Consider the following 20,009-nt stretch of genomic DNA (forward strand, 5'->3'; position numbering starts at 1 on the left):
TCCAGGTGGAGACTTGGGGATGCTCCAGGGAGGCGCCCACCGTGCCCAGGGATGCTCCGAGGGGATCTCCGGGGTATTTATCCCTCTGTAACCCCTCCTGCTCTGCGCCTGTCCCCAAAGCGGGAGCCCCAAGTTCAGCTGCTCAGCCCTGCGTGGGTGGAAAATCACCTCCAGAGTGCTTGGCGGGTGTTGGAAGCCGCATCTTCACTAAAAATGGGAGTATTCACCATTAAAATATTCCTAAAAAGATTATTTTAGCTGTGAGGGATGAGCCCCCCTCGCTGACCCCTCTTTGAGCTGCACCCTGCAATCCCCCCACCCCTCCCAGTGAGCTGAGACCGCGACACCTCAGGTGAATAAAACAAACTTTTAATAATGTACAGCAGAAATCGACAGCCTGGTTTTTATATTAAACAAAAGATTTCCTATCTTACACCGTATGTACATTTTGCATACTGAAGAGGTAAAGTGGCTAAGTGGCTATTTTCTTACAGTCCTTTGCTAAGAAAAATGTACAAAACCAAACAAATCAAAGGGGCAGAGAAGTACCAAGAGTTCTGTCCTGCAGCCACGTACCGCTGATGGATCCCCCCCCTCTCCTCATCCTGCACCGGGCTCCCCTCAGAACCGCCTGGAATTCTGCTTTTTTTTTTTTTTTCCCCAGAGCTGCCGCCAACTTCGGAACCAGGCAGCGACTCCCACGAGCTCCGTCAGCTCGGCGGGCACCGGGCACCCCCGGGCACCGGGTTGGCATCAAAGTGCTGTGTAAATGCTACATGGTCAGCGCTCCTGCTCGGGCTTTTCCCCCCCTCGGATCTCCCGAAACGAAGCTTTTCCTAAAATCCCGCTGGCGAGGGCAGGAGCCGCCCTCTCCTCAGCCCTTTCCCACCCCATCCCCTGTTTGGTTTGGCGCTGAGGCAGCTGTAGTGTGGCTACGGTTGGAGGGGGGCGAGTTCAGTGCAAGGCGCGGAGCCGGCGGCACCCGCGGGCGCCCGAGCCAAGAGCGAGAGCCCGCGGTGCCCACAGCCGGGTGATGCCCCCTCTCCTGGCCTCCCCCCGCCTGCTGCAAGGGTTTGTAAGATCCCCCCCCTCAGATTTTAAACCCAGGTTTAAGGGACACGTGCAACGGGGAACCCGGGGTCGTGACGCGGGACAAAGCTGGGAGGGGACAGGGGAGATCCCGTCCCTGCTCCCACGGCTGATCCAGGCTGCCAAAAAACTCCTCGGGGGATGCAGAAGGGCTCCTGACGCGATGGAAAAACCACACTGCTCACTTTGTACAAGGTCACGGACACACGGGGGATCGGGGCAGAGGGACGCACGGACACACGGCAAGGACAGAGGGACTGAAATCAAGATTAAACCCTGGCGGCCGGAGCGGAGATGAAACCTCACCTTAGAGAGCAGGAGCAAGGTCAGAGTAGAAACAGTTCCAGTGTAAATCAAGCTCTGTGCATTTGTTTCTTTGTTTTGGTTTTTTGTTTTTTTTTTTTCCTTCTTTTTTCTATTTTTTTTTTTTTTCTTTTTGCAGCGATTTCTTTACAAACCAACAGGTCAAGAGGTAATAATTAAGAGATTGTTTTTTTTCTGCTCTTAGAAAGAATTAACAATATTCAAAAAAGTTAAAATCCAGACCCTCCCAGAAAACAACAACAACAGTAATAATAACAATAATAATTAAAAAAATAATAATCCAAACCACTCCAGTTAAAAGTTATGGCTTCAGAGTTCTCTACTGCAGACACTGACCTGACCTCCACAGCCCTCACTCCACGTTTGCTGGAGTCACCCCACCTCTCCCTCACCTGGATTCAGGACTGAATCAAAAGAAAACCCACGCAGATCCCCCCACCCCGCACGGAGACACAGCCACTTCCACATTAGGAGATATTTATACATCTATGTTCAAAGGGTGGACGCTGATTTCCCAACCCACACCCGCTGTCGGATCCTGCCCAGCGCCCCCGGGAGGTGCAGAGCACCCCCAGAACTCAGATCACGGAATGAGCCAGGGCTGGAAAAGACCTTGGAGATCATCAAGTCCAACCTAAGGCCCAGCCTAACACCTGCTCATCAACTAAACCACGGCACTGAGGGCCACGTCCAGTCTTTTCCCAAGCACGTCCAGGGACGGTGACTCCACGCGTCCCTGGGCAGATTCCAGTGCCCAATCACTCTTCCAGTGAAGAATTTTTTTTTTTTTCTGATGCCCAACCTGAACTTCCCCTGGCGCAGCTCAAGGCTGTGTCCTCACACTCTGTCAGTGGTTTGCCTGGGAGCTGAGACCGACCCCAGCTGAGCCCAGGCACCTTTCGGGGAGCTGTGGAGAGTGACGAGGTCTCCTCTGAGCCTCCTTTTCTCCGGGTTAAACAACCCCAGCTCCCTCAGCCACTCCTCACAGGGTTTGTGTTCCAAACCCTTCACCAGCCTCCTTCCCTCCTCTGGACACGCTCCAGCCCCTCAACGTCCTTCCTAAACTGGGGAGCCCAGAACTGGGCGCAGCACTCGAGGCGCAGCCTCACCAGGGCCAACACAGGGCAAGGACGACCTCCAGCTCCTGCTGGCCTCACCACTGCTGGTCCAGGCCAGGTGCCATTGGCCCTCTTGGCCACCTGGGCACACTGCTGCCTCCTGTTCGTGGCTGTCACCAGGTCCCTTTGCTCCTGGGCACTGCCCAGCCACTCTGTCCCCAGCCTGCAGCGCTGCCATCAGCAGGCCCCCAGGAATCCGCCAGGGTGGCACAGCTGGGAATTCTGCTCCCAGGAGAAGCGAGCCCTGCCCTTCCCCACGCGCCGGCCGCAGCGCCTGCTCCGCCTCTGCCGCGCCTCAGCTCCCCGCTACGGAGAACCACAAACCCCAGGGGCTCAAGACAAAAAAAAATAACACCCCTCCCCCCAAAAAAAAAAACCCCAACCTGGATTCCAGGGGCGCTTCTCAGTTCCTTATTTTTGCCTTATATATATAAAAAAAAAAAAAAGGGGAAGGGGTGGCAGTGAGGCGACCTGACGGGACAAGCCCATCGCGGGGGAGCCGGGGAATCCGCTCTCGGCGGCAGCCCGCCCGAGCTCCACGACGCTCACGACTCAGCACGGAGAGCACCAGCGGCACACAGCTCACGCAACGGGGACACTCGAGATTCGCACATGCACAGGAAGCACGGACAGAGATGAGCCACCCACAGGCAGAGACACCGCACGGCCACGGGGGAGACGACGGGGGGGGCGCGGGGAACGCGCGCGACCTCGCGCATGCAGGCGCCGGCGCGGCCCCGCAAGTCGGATTTTTTTTGTTTCGTTCGTTTGTTTGTTTTTGTTGTGTTTTGTTTTTTTTTTCAAGCTTAAAGAAAAGGAGAACGGTTTCGTGAAGCTGATCAAAAACTGTTCCGGCTCAGCCTCTTGGAAGAGAGCACCATTTGTTTTGCCTTTTTTTTTTTTTTTTTTCTGCATTAACGTTGCCAGTCCCTGGGGGGGAAAAAAAAACCAAAAAAAAAACCAAAAAAAAAAAATCCTCGAGAGTACGGCAAGAAAACTTTCCCTTCCCCTTCCCGAGCGCCCGGGGCTGGCTCCGACCCCGCCGAGGGGTGCTCGACGCACGCTGAACTTTACAGGGGTTTCCACAAAGAGTCGAGATCGGGGCTGAGAAGACGCCTCCGGGCGAAGTCGCCCTCAAGTCTCCACGCTCTCAGGAGGTGATCACAAAAGGTTTCGGATTGTTTCATACCCGAGCAGGGAAGAGAGCGGCTCTGTAGGCTCCGTCCCCCTGCTGCCGAGCAGCCTGCAGGTCCCGCTGTCTGGTTGTAGCAGTAGGTTGGGCTGAAACACGAGGTAGGCCTCCGTCACACGTCTACTCTTAGCACAGCAGCTCCTGTGCGGTTTCCTCCTGCTGAGGCTCAGAGCCTAAATTTTCACATCTTCCTGGACGCTGAGCTGGGACAGGGTTTTCTTGATGCGGAGGGCCGTGAGCCGAGCCGCTCCGTTGGCGTACCAGCACTCCCGCATCATCTTGCCCATCACCCGTAGTGCCTGGGCAGGAAACAGCGCCCAACGTCAGTGCTCTGCTCTTCCCCTGATGCCACGCTGGTGTGCCAGGCTGCTGCTCTGCCTGGGCTTCACGTCCCCCAAAACCAGGGCAAACCTCTCAGCACTTGTTATCTCATCGTGGGGGAGTCACGGAGGGGTTTGAGTTGGAAGAGACCCTAAAGCTCATCTCGTTCCATGCTCTGCCATGGGCAGGGACACCTTCCACAATCCCAGGTGGCTCCAAGCCCTGTCCAACCTGGCTTTGGACACTTCCAGGGATCCAGAAGCAGCCACAGCTGCTCTGGGCAACCTTTTCCAGGGCCTGCCCACCCTCACAGGGAAGAATTTCTTCCCAATAGCCCACCCAACCCTTCCCTCTGGTAGTGGGAAACCGTTCCCCCTGGTCCTTGTAAAGATTCTCCCTCCCTCTTTCCTGCAGACTCCCTTCAAGTACCGAAAGGTCACAATCACCTTTTTGTTCTCCAGGCTGGACAATCCCAATTCTCTCAGCCTTTCCTCACAGGAGAGGAAAGGGGACATGGGAGATGAAAGCAGACCTTACCTCGTAGCTCTGCCACCAGTTTGGGATGTTTGGCCGTAACTTCTGGTCACACACGACCTTCCGCATCTCCTCAATGGAAGGGTCAGAGGGTACGAGGTCGTAGTAGGGGAGCTGATACTCCTCATGGATACCTGAAAGGCAGAGCAGGGAGAATGGAATTCCTGGGAACAGGGAGCGGGGCCGCTGCGCTCGCTGAAGGCAGACGGATGGAGGTTTGGGCTCCATGAGTCACTGCCGAGATGCGTCAACACTTTGCAGTTATTTAGAACAGAAATGAAGAATCTGGAAGCGGAGTTAACGAGAAAAAAATGCAGGGAAATAAAACGCAGCTGCCTGAAACTGGCAGGGAGTCAGCGGGCCGGGATCAACACCTCGCAGCGAGGCGCCGGGGTCGCTGCATCTCCACGGCGGTGGGGCCGTCACACGTGGGACGATGCTGCAGCTGCACGTGCCAGGACATTTACACTGATCTGGGGGAGTTCCCCGGCAATCAGCACCACCAGCTCCTGAAAATCCACCCAAAGGAACATCAGGCCGCCAACACCCTTGAGCCAACGCTGGCTGCAGTCACGGGTCACTTCTGTTACCTCCCTTGGTGACGCCACACAGGGACAAGTCCTCCAACATCCCTGTCCTCCCCCAAACCTCCAAAAAAACCCGATCAATGGGATCCCCAAGGCTGGGGAGCAAGAGCAGCCACTGGCCCAGGCACACAAAGGACGTTACCTCCTGCGTTGCACCTTCGGGCAATCTCCCAGTAGACCAAGCCCAAGGCGTATATATCGGCACATTTAAACGAATCGAAATGCTTCATGTTGATGGTTTCATCCAAGACTTCTGGGGCCATGTACCTGCACAGAGAAAGGAAAAGCGTTTTCTTTCTGAGAGGGAATTCTCTGGGAGACAGTGAGTGGTCAGTTTTCCCCACACAGCACTTTTCCAAGCAGAACAAGCTCTGCTTGGCACAGCCGCCCTCAGAACAGAACTGGGCCCTGGGATATAAGAAAGTGAAAATAACTCAAGAACAACAGCAAGCTGGGGAAAGAGGTAGAAATGTCCCAGAACTACATCAGGCTCCCAACAGGAGGCCCCAAAGGCTTTAGTGAGGCCAAGCCTGTTGTCATGCATTACACGAGCAGCCAGGTTTACACGGCTGTCACCTCCCAGCGCGGCGACACCTGCAACATCCCTTCGCCACCAACTCAGGCGCAAAACTGACCCTGCAGGACACTGGGGAACGCTGAATTCAGAGAATTCCCCCAGCGCTCCACCCTGCAGCTCAGGCATTTCCAGTGGCTCCAACACCTTCAGATGCATTTTCCTACCGTTTGGTTCCAACCCTTTGGTTTGGCGCGATGTCAATCGTGTCCGTGACCGAGTCGTGCCGCACGGCCAGGCCCAGGTCGGCGATGGCACACGTGCCGTTCTTCTTCACCAAGATGTTCTTGGATTTCAGGTCCCTGTGAGCGATCCCAGGTTTTCCTGGCAGAGCAAAACAAAAAGCAGCAAGGGTCAAGCCGGGGATAGCCACTTGTCCAAGTGGCGCGGAGGCGGCAGCGGATTTCAGGGCGTTAAACCCGATGTTGCAACACTTTTCTTCCTGTTTAGCTTCATCAGGAAAGGAGCAGGGAGAGGCTCCAATTGGCGTTTTGGAGGCGCCGCTGATGCAGTGGCACACAGAGGCCTCAAGAGGGATGTAAACTCCACATCCCAGCACAGGCGCGGACGTCAGGAGTTTGCGATTCCGCTCCTGCCTGTGCTCACATCCCACCCAGGCAGCGCCAATTTTAGGATGGGATGTGAGATGGTGATATAACTCCCGGGAGCGAGCGCCAGGTTAACCCACTTCGCAGCCAGCCAAAGCAATCGCTCTATTTCTGGTCAATAACCACCAGATGAAGCCGGGGCTGACTCAGGCAGGCTTTGCTGCGCAGCACATCAGCTCCCTTCAGCAATCCTGCTTTATCCTCCCCTCAAGAATTCCCAAGGCCTTTTCTGGCTCAGCTTTTACCCTGAGTGCCCACGATCTCCATGTGCAGGTGGGCCAGCCCGCTGGCAGCAGACAGGGCCAGCTTGATCATGCCCTCGATAGTCACCGTGTAGCGATTCAGGTAATCAAAGAGAGAGCCGTGCTCGTGGTAGTCGGAGACGAGCCACAGCTGAGTCCAGGTCCCGTTATCTGCAACAGGAAAGGGATGGAGATCAGGAGGATGCGACGCAGGGATGGCCACTGAGCACCCCACGTGTTTTTGGGACAGAGCAGAGCTGCTGGATAAGGCTGCAGCTCAACGGGGGCAAGGAAGAAACGGCTCGGATCGGCTGTAGCATGGCCAGCGGGAGCAGAGCTGTAACTTTCCCCCTGTGCCAGGCACTGGTGAGGCAACAGCTCGAGTCCTGGGGTCAGTTTTGGGCAGTGTAGAGGCCCAGAGGAGTTGACTTCAGTCAGCTTTAGTCCCCCACGACAAGAAAGATGTGGAGGTGCTGGAGCGTGACCAGAGATGGGCAACGGAGCTGGGGAAGGGTCTGGAGAACCCCTGAAGAGCGGCTGAGGGAGCTGGAGGGCTCAGCCTGAAGAAAAGGAGGCTCAAGGAGGAGACATTCTCATCCTGTTCGACTCCTTGACAGGAGGATGGAGGCAGGTGGGGCAACGAGCGACAGGACCAGAGGAAACGGCCTCAAGTTGCACCAGGGGAGGTTCAGATGGGGTATTAGAGAAAACCTTTTGGAAAGGGCGGTCAGGCTCTGGAACTGGCTGCACAGTGCTGCCAGCCTCTGCTCTCAGGCTCGAGGCGTTTCTCCCCCTTACCTTTGTTATCCGCAGCAATAAACCCCAGGATGTTCTCGTGCCGCAGCATCACCGTTTGGTAGATCTCCGCTTCCCTGAACCAGGAGCGCTCCTCACGGGAAGAGAAGATCTTCACAGCCACGTCACCTCCACGCCACCTGCCCCGCCACACCTCCCCGAAGCGCCCTTTGCCGATGATCTCCTGAAGGACAATCGTCCGAGCCACGGTCCGCTGGACAAACAGAGGCAAGCCTGGGCACAAGGGAGAGAAGGAATGAATCCCTGCGGCAGCAGAAAACCTCCCGAAACCCCAGAGGCTGAAGAATCCTCAAACCCAGCGGGTTCCACGTTTGATAAAAACTGGGAGCCTGAGCAAGGCCCAAAGCAGCTCCTGCGTGGGATGTGCCGCTGCTTGGGCAGAGCACAAAATCTGAGCAGAATCTGCATTTTGCTTTGAAGCAGAGATCCGGCACGGAGCAGTTGGGGAACTTCTGCTCCATGACAGATCAAAGGAACTGCAGCCTCAATATGCAAAGAACGGAATTCAGTGAAGTCAGTTTCTGCTAAAAAGCAGAAAACCCCCCAAATTTCTCTTAAGAAAGGAGTCCCAAGATCGTTGCCATTGCTTACAGAAAGCATGGAGCTCACCTGCCCACAACATAGAAGAGATCCCAAATATTTCATATATAGCAGCAGATGTGCTGCTGCACGTTTATTCCCTGGTCGAATATCAGGTTGTGACAGTCTCTGCCTCTGTGGATTTTCCTACAGTTCCCATCTGCTGCAAAATTCCTTATATTCTTTAACCCAGCTACCTTCCTCTTTCAAAGCCACCACTAAACCGTGACTTCCCATCTATTCTGGGGATTCCTTTTAAGCGTTACAGAAGCAAACTCTGCACATCATCCACCTGGGAAGGCCCAAGGGTTCTTTGGGATGAAATGGGCTGTGCAAACGCACGATTTGCACCGTGAAATGTTGATCTGCTGGATCATCCCCATTTTCCTGCAGCTTTGATGCAGGTGACATCCTGCATTCTCCTCTGAATGCACAGGTCAGCAGTTAATGGCTGCTTCCAACCCAAATCCCGTTCCAAGGCTGAACTGGGAACAGATGCAGCTGTTTGGGGAATCCTCTTGCAGTTAGGGAGGAGTTGAACTCCTGCTCTTATCTGAACAGACACGAGACCAACTGCATGACTGAATTCAAACATCCCTTCAAGTTACTCATGACAGATCCCCTGAACAGATTCATGACAGATCCCTTGAACAAATAAATGAAAAACTCCCTGAACAGACTCCTGACAGATCCCCTGAACAAATTCATGACAGATCCCCTGAACAAATTCATGAAAAACTCCCTGAACAGACTCCTGACAAACTCCCTGAACAGATTCCTGACAAACTCTCTGAACAGACTCATGACAAACTCATGACAGATCCCCTGAACAGACTCCTGACAAACTCCCTGAACAGATTCATGACAGATCCCCTGAACAGACTCCTGACAAACTCCCTGAACAGATTCATGACAGATCCCCTGAACAGACTCCTGACAAACTCCCTGAACAGATTCATGACAGATCCCCTGAACAGATTCCTGACAAACTCCCTGAACACACTCCAAGCCAGCAGCCTCACGGCCGTGGCTAAGCTGTGGCAACCACTAGCCCAAAGGCTGCACGGAGCTATTGGTCACCCCTTCACCTCGCAATACCTGAGCCAGAGCCGGAGGTGGAGAGATCATAGACCAGATCTTGCAAGGTCTTGTCCTTGGAAAGGCACATTTCACAAGAAGGGTCCTCCATGTCGAGGCGCTGGCGGTTGTGATAGACTCGCTGGTGGTGGTGGAACACAAACACGACGATGATCATGACAACGAACACCAGGAAGACGGGCCCGGCGATCACCGCCACCAGCTCCACAGGACCCCAGCTTGACGGGGGCTCGTTGTCTTTCAGGTGTCCTTGGGAGGAAGGGGAGAAGAAAAACAGATATTTTTTGAGGAAATTATCGTTCCTTTGAGGATTTACTTGTGTTTTGTTGTTCTCTTAGAGCCTGGACGATTTTAGCCTGGAGATGCATCAAACAACAGTGTTAAGGTGGGGCTGATTATCAGGCAGGCAAAATGCAGCTGAAACCACCAAAGGAAGATGGAGCTGCAATTGTGGGATCAGGGATTATGGGCTGTCCATTCACTCTTTTAGACAGGAGCGTGTCCTGGGCTGATTTTCCAGAACAGCCTGCAGTTCACCTTCCATTTGAACTCAACCGGTTGGCCAGGGCTCCCTGCTCCCTCTTTCCCTTTCGCCCCTTTTAAAACCAGTCAGCTTGAACCTGACAAGACAATTATTTGTTGTTTCGAGCAAGGTTGAGATCTCCCCACTGCTCCCAAGGAAAATGATTCTGCAGTCTTCACAGCACCCACTAAAAACCAGCCCAAAACAGAAAGTAGGAGGTGTGAGGAAGCACCACGGGCCCTGTCCATCCCAGGGATGAGAAGCAGAAGTTTCCCACACCCTCACTCAGAGGCAGGGCCACTTCCCCTGCGTGTGTTCCTCCTCACATGCCTTGCTGGAATGTTCCTCTGCTTGTGCTCAGCACTGAAAAGATTTGGGGTCTTGGAAGGGAAGCGACACCAGCTGATAAAGGCAGGGCCAGCTCAGCGACAAAGGGAACACACACACACACATTCCCATCTGAATTTGAAGTGGTTTGTTATTTCTACTTTACAGATGAAGGAAACAAACCCAGCGCTCAAGTTCATGCTGCAGCTGAAGGGAAGAAGTGAAAACAGGGCTGAGGACTCCAAATTCCCAATCCCAAACAGACAGCTCCTCTCCTCCCACTTCAAACACATGATTTTTCTGACTCTCTGCTTACCACTGGGAACCATTAGATCGATTTTGTTGCAAAAATCGGAGTAGCAGCAGTGAGTATTACGCAGATCCTCTGAACTCAGACAATAGAAGGGTTTCCCAGCAGGAATCAGTTTTGCCTCAGGGATGCAGGTCCGAACGTGGTGTTTGACACCGTCCAGGTTGAAGACCGAGACCATGCAGGCGCCGTCCGTCTCGCACGTGGAGTTGGCGTGTTTGCAGTCAGAGCACAGGCATGTCAAAGCTGCAATCAAAACAAGATCGGCTCCTTAAAACCCACGGAGAGCTAGAGCTCAAACGAGAGGAAACCTCCTTTAAATTCTCCATTTCAGAAGGGCCGTTCACAAGCTCCGGAAGAACCGGCTCTGCGAACAGCACAAGTCATACCCAGTATTCCAGACCTGCAAGAATCCATTTCCAGAATAAAACAGACTGTGGAGGCAGAGGAGCCTTTCCAGGAGGTGCCTGTCCAGGCAGCCCAGCGCCTGCTCCTGTTGCAATCACCACCAGCCGTGACCCAAGTCATCGCTGCAAACCGGGCGAGATCCGACCGAGATCCACTCCCAGCCCAACCTCGGGTCAGACTCAACCCCAAACCTGACGATTACTCAAACTGACTGACCTGATTCCACCTGGGCTGACTGTCCGGGCTCCCTGGAGCTGCCTGACGTGGGCTGGGCAAGGGAACGACCACCCCTGGCTCACGGAGACCGGCAGATGCCAAACCAAACCCAATCCCGACCGACCGCACGAGCCAAGCGTGCTACGCCCGGCTAGATCAGCCACTTGTTTAATGACTGCTTTCCTGATCCGAGACACTACCTTGGGTCAAATAAACTCCTGGCTCTTTGCCCGCTCTTCCACAAAGATTATTTGGATAAAAGAGAGGGAGAAGCTCTGAGGCGGATTCCCACATTTTTTCCACCTCCCAGCTGTCATTGTGCTTTTCTCAGGCTGCCTGAGAAAACTGTAAGCAAATCCCCGGGCCTTGCCATCCTTGGGAACAAAGAGGAATCCAACAATGTCAAGAAGAAGGGTGGGGCTTGTTTAGCAGCACGCCGGGTTTTCACCAGCTTTCATCAGCTCTCCCAGCCTTCCCAGAGGGAATCCAAAACATGTCCTTACCCGCTGCAGAAATGGGCTTTCAGGTAGGGAGGGTGTGAAGAAGGGTTTTAAAAGATACAAGCGCCACAGGATAACTCTGCCCAGGCCTGATCTAAATCCTCTCAGGTGTAAAGTCACACACAAAGTCACCCTCAACGCTTGTGTGCGGGACCATGTTACCCTAAGCTTAAGGAAAAACAAGCTGCTCCTGATTTCCTCAGGGTTCCTTTAGGAGGAAGACACCCATTAGCCCTTATCCCAGAGACCTGGCTAAATCAATCAGGGTAATTGTATTACTGTTCACTTAATTCTCTCTGGACGCTGCTCCTCCTTTTCCAGCTGTTGTTGTGAGCTCTTTCAGACGGGCTGAATGTGGGTGCTGGTTAGTCTGCAATCAACAGATTCAAAACCTGCAGTGAAAAGGCAGTGACAAGAGCCAAGGGAATGTCTGGAGCTGAGTCAGGAGAGGTTTAGGATGGGTATCAGAGGGTTCAGGCACTGCCCAGGGAATGGTCACGGCCCTGAGGCTGCCAGAGCTCCAAGAACCTTTGGACACTGCTCCCAGGGATGCCCAGGGTGGGATGTTTGTGCAGGGACAGGGTTGGACTGGATGATCCTGGTGGGCCCTTTCCAGCTCAGGATATTTCACGATTCTGTAACTCTGTGATTAAAAGCTGTTGGGTGAGACACCTTTAAAAATCATCACGAGCAAACGGAGCTCATCACCAGGTGCTCACCACAGGCCAGTGAAAGAAAACAGGACAGAAAACAGACAGGGAAGACTCTCAGGCTGATCTGTGTTGTGAAGGGTGGAGAACATCCATGGATTCTGAAGATTTTGAGAGAAAATGTTATAATGAAAGGAAAAAAAAAAACAAAAAAATCTCCACTAACAGTCACTTCAAACAGCTCCAAGAGCAGCGTTTTCCCATGGCCAGCGGAGCGCAAAAAAGACAATTCTGAAAAATACAACCACTTAGGGGAACAAAGGTTGGTGATAAAGGAGATTTTATGAAAATCTGAGATGGCAAAGAGCACCCAGGGCACATTCCTGCCTTCATGCCGACTTAAAAGGAAATGGTCCTTTAAAGCATCTCCCTTATTACTTATCAAAAGCTCAAGGTACAAATTAAAAACATTTAACCCACACACATTTCACTGTGTAGGTTCTTTTCAGTCTGATTTAGATACAACAAAAGTGAACTCTGTTCCTGTTAAGACTCATTTTTGAGGTCTCAATCCCAAGATTTAGGCTGCGGCAGGTTCTCTTCCAGAAGCTCCAAAGCAAACAAAACACTTCAATGCACTAATAAAACTGGTTTTGTAAACTTCTGAGCGAAGTATCTGGCCTGAAACTGAGCATGCCTTTGAGAGGGAAAGCAGAGAAGCAGGTCGTGTCTGCTCAGTCTCATTTGTAGGATTAAAAAACAACAACAACAAAAAAATCAGTTTACCTGCAAGGTATGATACCAGAGCCCCAGCTTGGAGACAGAGCGAGATCCTTATCTGTTCTGTGCAGAAAGCCAAAATTTCCTGCTAAGGAGGGGGATGCCCCACGGCTTCACCTCGCCCTGTTCCCCCTCTGACACAACCGCTCTTTTCAAACTTTGATTCTTACGTTTTCACCTCAAAAATCCCCACAGTCAGAGAGCAGCTGGAACAAAGAGAAGGGAGCCTTCAGCACATGACTGTCCTTCTCTCCACCTCTCATCAGAGACCCCCGAGGGGCTTTCCAGGTACTGGAGGCCAGAGCCTCCAGGCTGCAGGCAGGAACTCTCCCATTTTCTGTGTGTGCCAGGGAGGCAAGGCCTGTCTGCACCGGCGCTCACCGGGAAGCTCCTGGCAAAGAGGAGAATTACAGAGCAACTCGTGCAGGTCCAGTAACTCCAGTCTGGTTAACCAAAAGGGCAAATTCTTCTATCAGAAACTCACCAGAAGCCGGGAAAAAAGCAAATTTTGTTGTCTGCCCTTTGTGTAGGGCACAGAAGGCGGACAGGGGTGGGCTGGTATCTCTTGGGTGCTCTCAAGAGCAGCCGGGGCAAAGCAGGAGACAGGAGACGGGTAAAAAGGAATTTTTCATGCCAACAGCATTCTTTTTTTTTTTTTTTTTTTTTTTTTTCCCCTTCAGGAAAAAAAGCTCCTATTATTGAGCCAAACGTATAATCTGCTTAATAAAAGAAACCGCCCCGGCTGAAGGAAATAAGATGGGGCGAAGGGAAACAAAGAGCGGCTCGCTCCCCCCTCTCGCGCAGCGCCCGGGGATGCGTCTGCGGGGAAGGTGCGAGCGGAGCTGGAGCGGAGCTGGAGCGGAGCCCGCTCGATCTGCTCCCCGCACCGACAGCCGGAGCCCGGCCCTCCGCAGACGCTGCCTCGACAAGCCCGGCGTCGCGGAGCTGCAGATGCTGCTGGTGAAGCTTTGTTCTCGCTGGGGAGATGGGGGGAGAGGGTTCTGGGGCAAACAGTGCCCGTGGTTCCACGCGAGGCCGGGCCTCGCTGCTCTCCCCCAGAAGCTGAGGTGTCGCTCAGCACCGCCAATAAACAAACTCTCTGTCGCTATCCTTCAAGCTCAAGAGCTGCTTCTGCTCCCCACGAGGTTGTCAGGTCACAGCCCCAGCTCTGAAAAGATCCCAGGGCACAGAGGTATCCAAATCCCTCGGCGTCAACCACAAAACAGAGGAAAACAAAGAGCTGGCTCTCTCTGTCCAAATCCTCCCATTAAAAGCGACCTGTATTCCCAAAATGGAGCCAAACAAACAGGTGGGGGGGGGGGGCTGTGGATTCGAGCTCTGCGCTCCAGGGAGACTCAAACGCTGAGCTCTGACAGGCAAAGAACATTTCTCCTCCTCTCCCAGCAACTCCCCGAGCTCATTTTGCACGTATTTATTCTCACACGGAGTTGCATGTGTCAAGATGTCTCTGCAGCTAGACAGGGGAAAGTTTCACAGCAGAATCTCCTGCAATGGTGTTCACCACCTTTTGGAATACATTTTCCAGCATCTCTCGAAAGCTGTGCCTAGAGAAAGATGCCATCTTCTCAGGGCTGAACCCTACCTGATCAATATGTATGAGGATAATTAACCTGAAGACGATCGTTGGTAAAATTGCCAATAGCCACCCACGTATTTACCGGATAAACAGATTTTTTTGCAGGGATGGTAGCTGCTGTTCTTTTTCAACAGTTCGAATCGAGGCTGGAAGAATGATCCCCCTGACTTTGAGCCTTTCCAAGGCGCTGGAACAGGAGCTGCAATTGATCGTGTCTCTGTGCAGCACCAAACTTAATGAGCCCCACTCTGGGAGCACCAGTTTCACGCTGCAGCAGCGAAATGTCAGCAACAGAAACGGGGAGCAATTGGCTTTGTAGCTCTGCTGCTTCTTTGGATGCTTTAATGAAGAGGGACGTGCGTAAACACGCTTGGAAGAAAGAAATACCTGCCAGTGTCTGGCTCTGTGCTGTGCCAACATAAAGAGCGACCTGTATCACACAGGGTTAGGAATGATATCCATTCCCTCGTGGGGAAGGAGCAGGGATGTGTCCAGAAGTCCCTCTGTGCTCCTCGGTCAGCTGGGATATCCATTCCCTCGTGGGGAAGGAGCAGGGATGTGTCCAGGAGTCCCTCTGTGCTCCTTGCTCAGCTGGGATATCCATTCCCTCGTGGGGAAGGAGCAGGGATGTGTCCAGGAGTCCCTCTGTGCTCCTTGCTCAGCTGGGATATCCATTCCCTCGTGGGGAAGGAGCAGGGATGTGTCCAGGAGTCCCTCTGTGCTCCTTGCTCAGCTGGGATATCCATTCCCTCGTGGGGAAGGAGCAGGGATGTGTCCAGGAGTCCCTCTGTGCTCCTTGCTCAGCTGGAAAAAGCTCCAAGGAAACAAGCAGCTCCCTTTCCCCAAGGCAATGATGAGGAGATGCTGAGCCACATGATGAAGGCTTTAAGGAAACAAGATTTACTTTCCTTTATATTATCATGGAATCCTGGATTGGCTTGGGTTGGAAGGGACCTTAAAGCTCATCCAGTTCCACCCCACTGCCACGGGCAGGGACACCTCCCACTATCTGAGGTTACTCCAAGCCCCATCCAGCCTGGCCTTGGACACTTCCAGGGATCCAGGAGCGGCCACAGCTTCTCTGGGCAACCTGTGCCAGGGCCTCCCCACCCTCACAGGGAGAAATTTCTTCCCAATATCCCACCCAACCCTGCCCTCTGGCACTGGGAAGCCATTTCCTCTTGTCCTGGCATTCCAGGCCCTTGTAAAGATTCTCCCTCCATCTTTCTTGCACACTCCCTTCAAGTACTGGAAGGCCACAATTAGGTAACCCCAAAGCTTCTGTTCTCCAGGCTGGACAATCCCAGTTCTCCCACCCTTTCCTTCTAGGAGAGGTGCTCCATCCCTCTGATATCCTGATGGCCCTTCACGCCCACATTCACCTCGACTGCTTGGCATCCACAGCTGGGATCCCTCCATCCCTTGCTGGGATACATCTGAGTCCAAAGTGACTCCTCTGGTGTCCCCTCCGAGCCGGCTCTCCTGCACCCACTGCCTCCAAAACCAAATGTTAGGCCAGTTCTGGATGCTGTCACTCCCTTCTGAGGAGCTGGAGAAACAAGCACGGATCTGCCCTTCCACGGACACAGCACCACCTCGAGCACCTTCCCTACATCTCATCTCCCCTTCAATTTCTCCTCCTATTTTGGATGAAAACATCTCTCTTTCGCTTCTTGCCGCCGTTTGTGGTATCTACTGACCCACAGCGCTGCCACACGAAACGGAGTTAAAATTAGCTGCAAAAGCACTACGAAAAAACAAAGCACTTGAAAGCAAGTCACCCAGAAACTAAACATTATCCTGGGATATTTCAAGTTGGAAGTAAGAGCCTCAGCTTCTCTGAGCTGGCTGCAGTCCCCTGGCACAGGCTGGACCTGACGTGAAGGCAGCACGGCTGACCAGAAAACACACGAAATGGAAAAACAAAAAAATAGAAAAGAGGCAGGAAGAATGTTCCTTCAAAGTGCAGAACTTTCCCTGCATCTACTCAAGGAACACAAAAGAGCCTCTAAATGAATTGTAAATAAGGAATTGACAGGAGTCTCATCATTAAGAGGTTAATTAGAAGAAGCCTTGATGTTTCTGCTGTTGCTCTTCCACCCAGAGCATGGACACACGGCTCCCCGTTCCCTCTCTGGGCTCTGCTCTGACCCCTGTTTTGTGTTTTAACTTGTCAGGGAACCACTTCAGGAGCCAGCACACCACACACAGCGGTGCTGTGGAAGAACATCCTGCACACCTCATGCCCAGGTTTATCAAGGTTCCAAGACTTCAGACCCAACCTGGCTTCTCTCAGGCATTTGGCTTTTCCAGGGTGGAAATAAATACGTTGTTTAACATGCGGGCTACATTCCCACATCCAGCAATCCACAGGTACTTCCAAGAAGGCCACAAAAGGCAGCAAGATCTTAAATCAAGGGGATTTAAAGCGCAGGGAAAGGCTCTTTTTCTAAAAAGAAATAACAAATAGGGACAGACAAGAGAAGCACAGAGCAGCTGAGAACCGGGGGCTTAAATAAGGAAGACAAAGGAGCTCCCACCCTGTAAAACCCTCCCGGAGAAGCAATTCCTGCCCGGCGTGCTCAGGGCAGGACACACTCCCTCTGGTCACCACCCAGTGAACTTTGCTTGCTGCTGAGAGAGCTGACGTTTGACTGCGCTCCTTTCGCAACAGCCGTTTCCGGAGCATCCACTCCTGGCAGCGTATCCAGGGGAAAAGAAAAAAAAAACCAAAAAAAACCCAACAAACCAACAACTCAAGCTGTCTGGCCAAGGAGCTGGACGGGTTCAAGAATGCTTGTTGGACACTGTTTTTAATTTCCAGTTAGGGAAAGGCTTTCTTGGAAAGTTGTGGGATATAACTTACAGACCCCGGCGGAGTGCGCCTGATTTAAGCGGGTAAATATTTGAAGCAGGTGTTAATAATAAAATCTGCTGCCCCGAAATTATTCCCCAGGGCGGGTTTTTGATTTATTTCGAGCGAGGCCGACCTGCAACACCCCTTTGCAAAGGAGCCTCGATTATTTTCCTTTTTTTTTTTTTTTTTTTTTTAAAGGAAGGGGCTGTTGTCTGCACTGTTTACTGACACGCAGAGCCTCCCCAAGCACTGCAGAAATTCAGATGTTTTTCCAGCTTTTCCCGAAATAAGCAAAATATGCGAGAGCACCCCCCCCCGGCATACCAAACGTGCATCATGGCTGTTCCAGCAGAGAACAATTCCCAGGGTGATTCCCTGCTCCCTTCCAGCCTACACCTCATTCCATGAGTGCAACTCCCTCCAACTCGGGCTGAGCTCGCACCTTGTGCTGAATAAAACCGTTCAGCACACACTGAGCGGAAACAATAGCCACTCATAGAGCCTAAAATCAAAGGCGCCGGGAGTCGCCAAGTTTCCAGGGGGATTTGTACAGTCAATTGGTCCTTTCCTGTTTATTAATTATGATTTTTTTTTTTTAATAAAAACCAGCTTTTACCTAAGTGAAAGCCTGAGAAGAGCCATGCCATGAGTCTCATCTGATCCTGCTCGGCCAAAGGAGCTGAAACACCCTTGCCAAGGCTGGGTTTTACCTGAGGTTACACCAAAACGCAGCCACTCTGCTCCCAAAAGCACATTTCTACCCCCAAATTCCCAGAACTCACAGGCAAACCCTCACCTGCAGCCCAGGTGAGGTTTGAAGCCATTTTCTGTGCTCTAACAAGCCCAGATCCGCACACACACACACACACGGAGTTATTACCCTCCAACGGTCAGGTGGGAATGCAGCACACAAACGGTGAGAGGTTGGGGAGGAGAAAAATATTCTGGAGTGGAACCTGTCGGAACAGGTACCTAAGTTACACAACAGCGATCACCCCGATAGCCACAGAGCTGGGCTGCACTGGGACACCGAGGCAGAGCCCACCAGCCCGTCCTCTGTCCCCCTGAGAGATGCTCGGTCACGTCTTTCCTCTGGGGAAAAGGGCCGAGCTCACCCCAAACCGATTTGCTTCCTAAAATCGGAGGTGAGATCCGCTGCAAGCTTTGCCCCAAGCCTGGAGCAGAGGTCTGCTGCTCCTCCCAAATCCAGAGATGAGATCCCCTCACTCTCCCCCCACCAGCGGGAGAAGCGGGGCCAGGTAAAGGAAACGGATCAACACGGAACAAACAACCGACACAAAGAGTTTTCCCCTCCCTCACCTCCCTCCAAACAAATATTTACAGTCATTCCGCTCCAGAAGCTCGGGGTATAGAAAGGTTTCCTTAAAAGCCCAAACCGCAGATTTGCAGAGGGCTGGATGGTACAGACACGCTGCCATCTCTGGGGCACGGGGGGGCTGCCAAGTTCACCCCGGGATGGTGGGCCACAGGACAATGGGAAAAGGCCACAAACTCCAGAAGATCCATAACAACACAGCGGCACTTCCCACCTTGGGCTGACCCACGCTTCCCCGACCAGCCCAGAAAACGTCTCTGAGACCTCCAAGTCCATCCTCTGTGAAAAGCCCATAAATCCCAATTTCCATGTTTATCCCCCGAAAACAGGCTGAAGGCTCGCAGATCTCCTCCCAAGGTGAGCACGGGGCTCTTCAGAGCATCCCCTGGCACTGCAGGACCCCCGGCACGGGGAGCCAACCCCCAGCCCCAATCGCTGCTGCCTCTCCCCGACACATCCCCATCCATCCCCTCTGTAGGGGAAAGCGACAGCCCCAAACCAGCTCCGGTTCCCACAAACCACACATCTGGGAGCCCTCAGCCAAGCCTGAACCCCAAAAACCTCCAGCACACGTCCTCGATGCCTTCAGAGCACCCCCCCCCCCCCTGCTTCCAGGACCCCTAACCCCACGGATCCCACCCGCAAATCCTTCTCTTCGCCCTGAAACATCCGCACCTATGTCCACGCCCCAAAGCCCTCGGGAGCCTCCTCACAGCCTTGGGGGCACCTCCAGGCCCCTCCAACCCTCTCGCCTCCCCCGCACCATCATCCCCACCCGCCCAGTCCTTCTTGCAACCCTGAAACACCCACCCCGGTGCCTCCCCGCCCCCAAACTCCTCAGGGCCTCCTCACACCCCCAGCTCCCCCAGCCCTCCCTCACCCCTTTTTCCCTCCCAAGCCCGTCTAAAATCTCCCCTCGGCCTCACCCCCCAGAGCCGCTCCCCAGCCCCAGGCCCGGGCAGGCCCCGGCCCTTCCTCAGCCTCCCGCATCGCCTCACTCCCGCTCCCCCCTCGTCGATCCCCGCTCCCCCTCACGACCCTTCCCCGGTCCTCCCCGTTCCCCTCACGGCGGGGGCGGGGGGCGCCGCCATGTTACGGCCGGTGCGGGCCGGGTCCGGCGCCGCCCCTCACTCACCGCGGGCCCCGCCGAGCGGCCCGGTCAGGAGCAGGAGCAGGGCGAGCAGGAGGGCGGCGGGAGGCGGCGGGGAGCGGAGGGCGGCGGGAGGAGCCGGAGGGGAGCGGGGGGCCCGGGCGGCCATGGCGGGGACGCGCCGCGGCCTCGGAGCGGAGCGGCCGCAGCGCCGCCGGGAGTGGGAGCGGGGGGCGGGACCGGGGCGGGGCGAAAGGGGCGGGGCGAAAGGGGCGAGGGGCGGGGCTAAAGGGGGAGGGGCGGGGCGAGCCCGCGCGTGCGCACACGGGAGGG

At 53.8% G+C, this 20,009-nt stretch overlaps 1 protein-coding gene across 1 annotated transcript; it reads right to left on the reverse strand.

Annotated features, from left to right (window-relative positions):
* Positions 1-353: 353 nt before the first annotated feature.
* Positions 354-19,803, reverse strand: ACVR1B (activin A receptor type 1B). Its single transcript, XM_040088408.2, has 9 exons — positions 19,722-19,803; positions 10,249-10,488; positions 9,083-9,331; positions 7,388-7,618; positions 6,593-6,760; positions 5,907-6,063; positions 5,308-5,432; positions 4,582-4,712; positions 354-4,022 (listed from the first exon to the last, which is right to left on the reverse strand). The coding sequence occupies exons 2-9, from the start codon at positions 10,421-10,423 to the stop codon at positions 3,897-3,899; spliced, it is 1,362 nt and encodes a 453-aa protein (XP_039944342.1). The 5' UTR covers positions 10,424-10,488; positions 19,722-19,803; the 3' UTR covers positions 354-3,896.
* Between the last annotated feature and the right edge of the window lie 206 nt (positions 19,804-20,009).

The sequence above is a fragment of the Hirundo rustica genome, chromosome 30 (assembly GCF_015227805.2).
Source record: "Hirundo rustica isolate bHirRus1 chromosome 30, bHirRus1.pri.v3, whole genome shotgun sequence".
In the NCBI taxonomy this organism is placed as follows: domain Eukaryota; kingdom Metazoa; phylum Chordata; class Aves; order Passeriformes; family Hirundinidae; genus Hirundo; species Hirundo rustica.

Excerpts from the sequence above, each read along its gene's own strand:
- ACVR1B (XM_040088408.2), bottom strand. The coding sequence starts at position 10,423 with ATGGTCTCGGTCTTCAACCTGGACGGTGTCAAACACCACGTTCGGACC. Across the intron at positions 6,761-7,387 it reads TATTGCTGCGGATAACAAAG|ATAACGGGACCTGGACTCAG; the intron begins GTAAGGGGGAGA and ends TTCCTGTTGCAG. Across the intron at positions 4,023-4,581 it reads ACTGGTGGCAGAGCTACGAG|GCACTACGGGTGATGGGCAA; the intron begins GTAAGGTCTGCT and ends TTTCCTGCCCAG.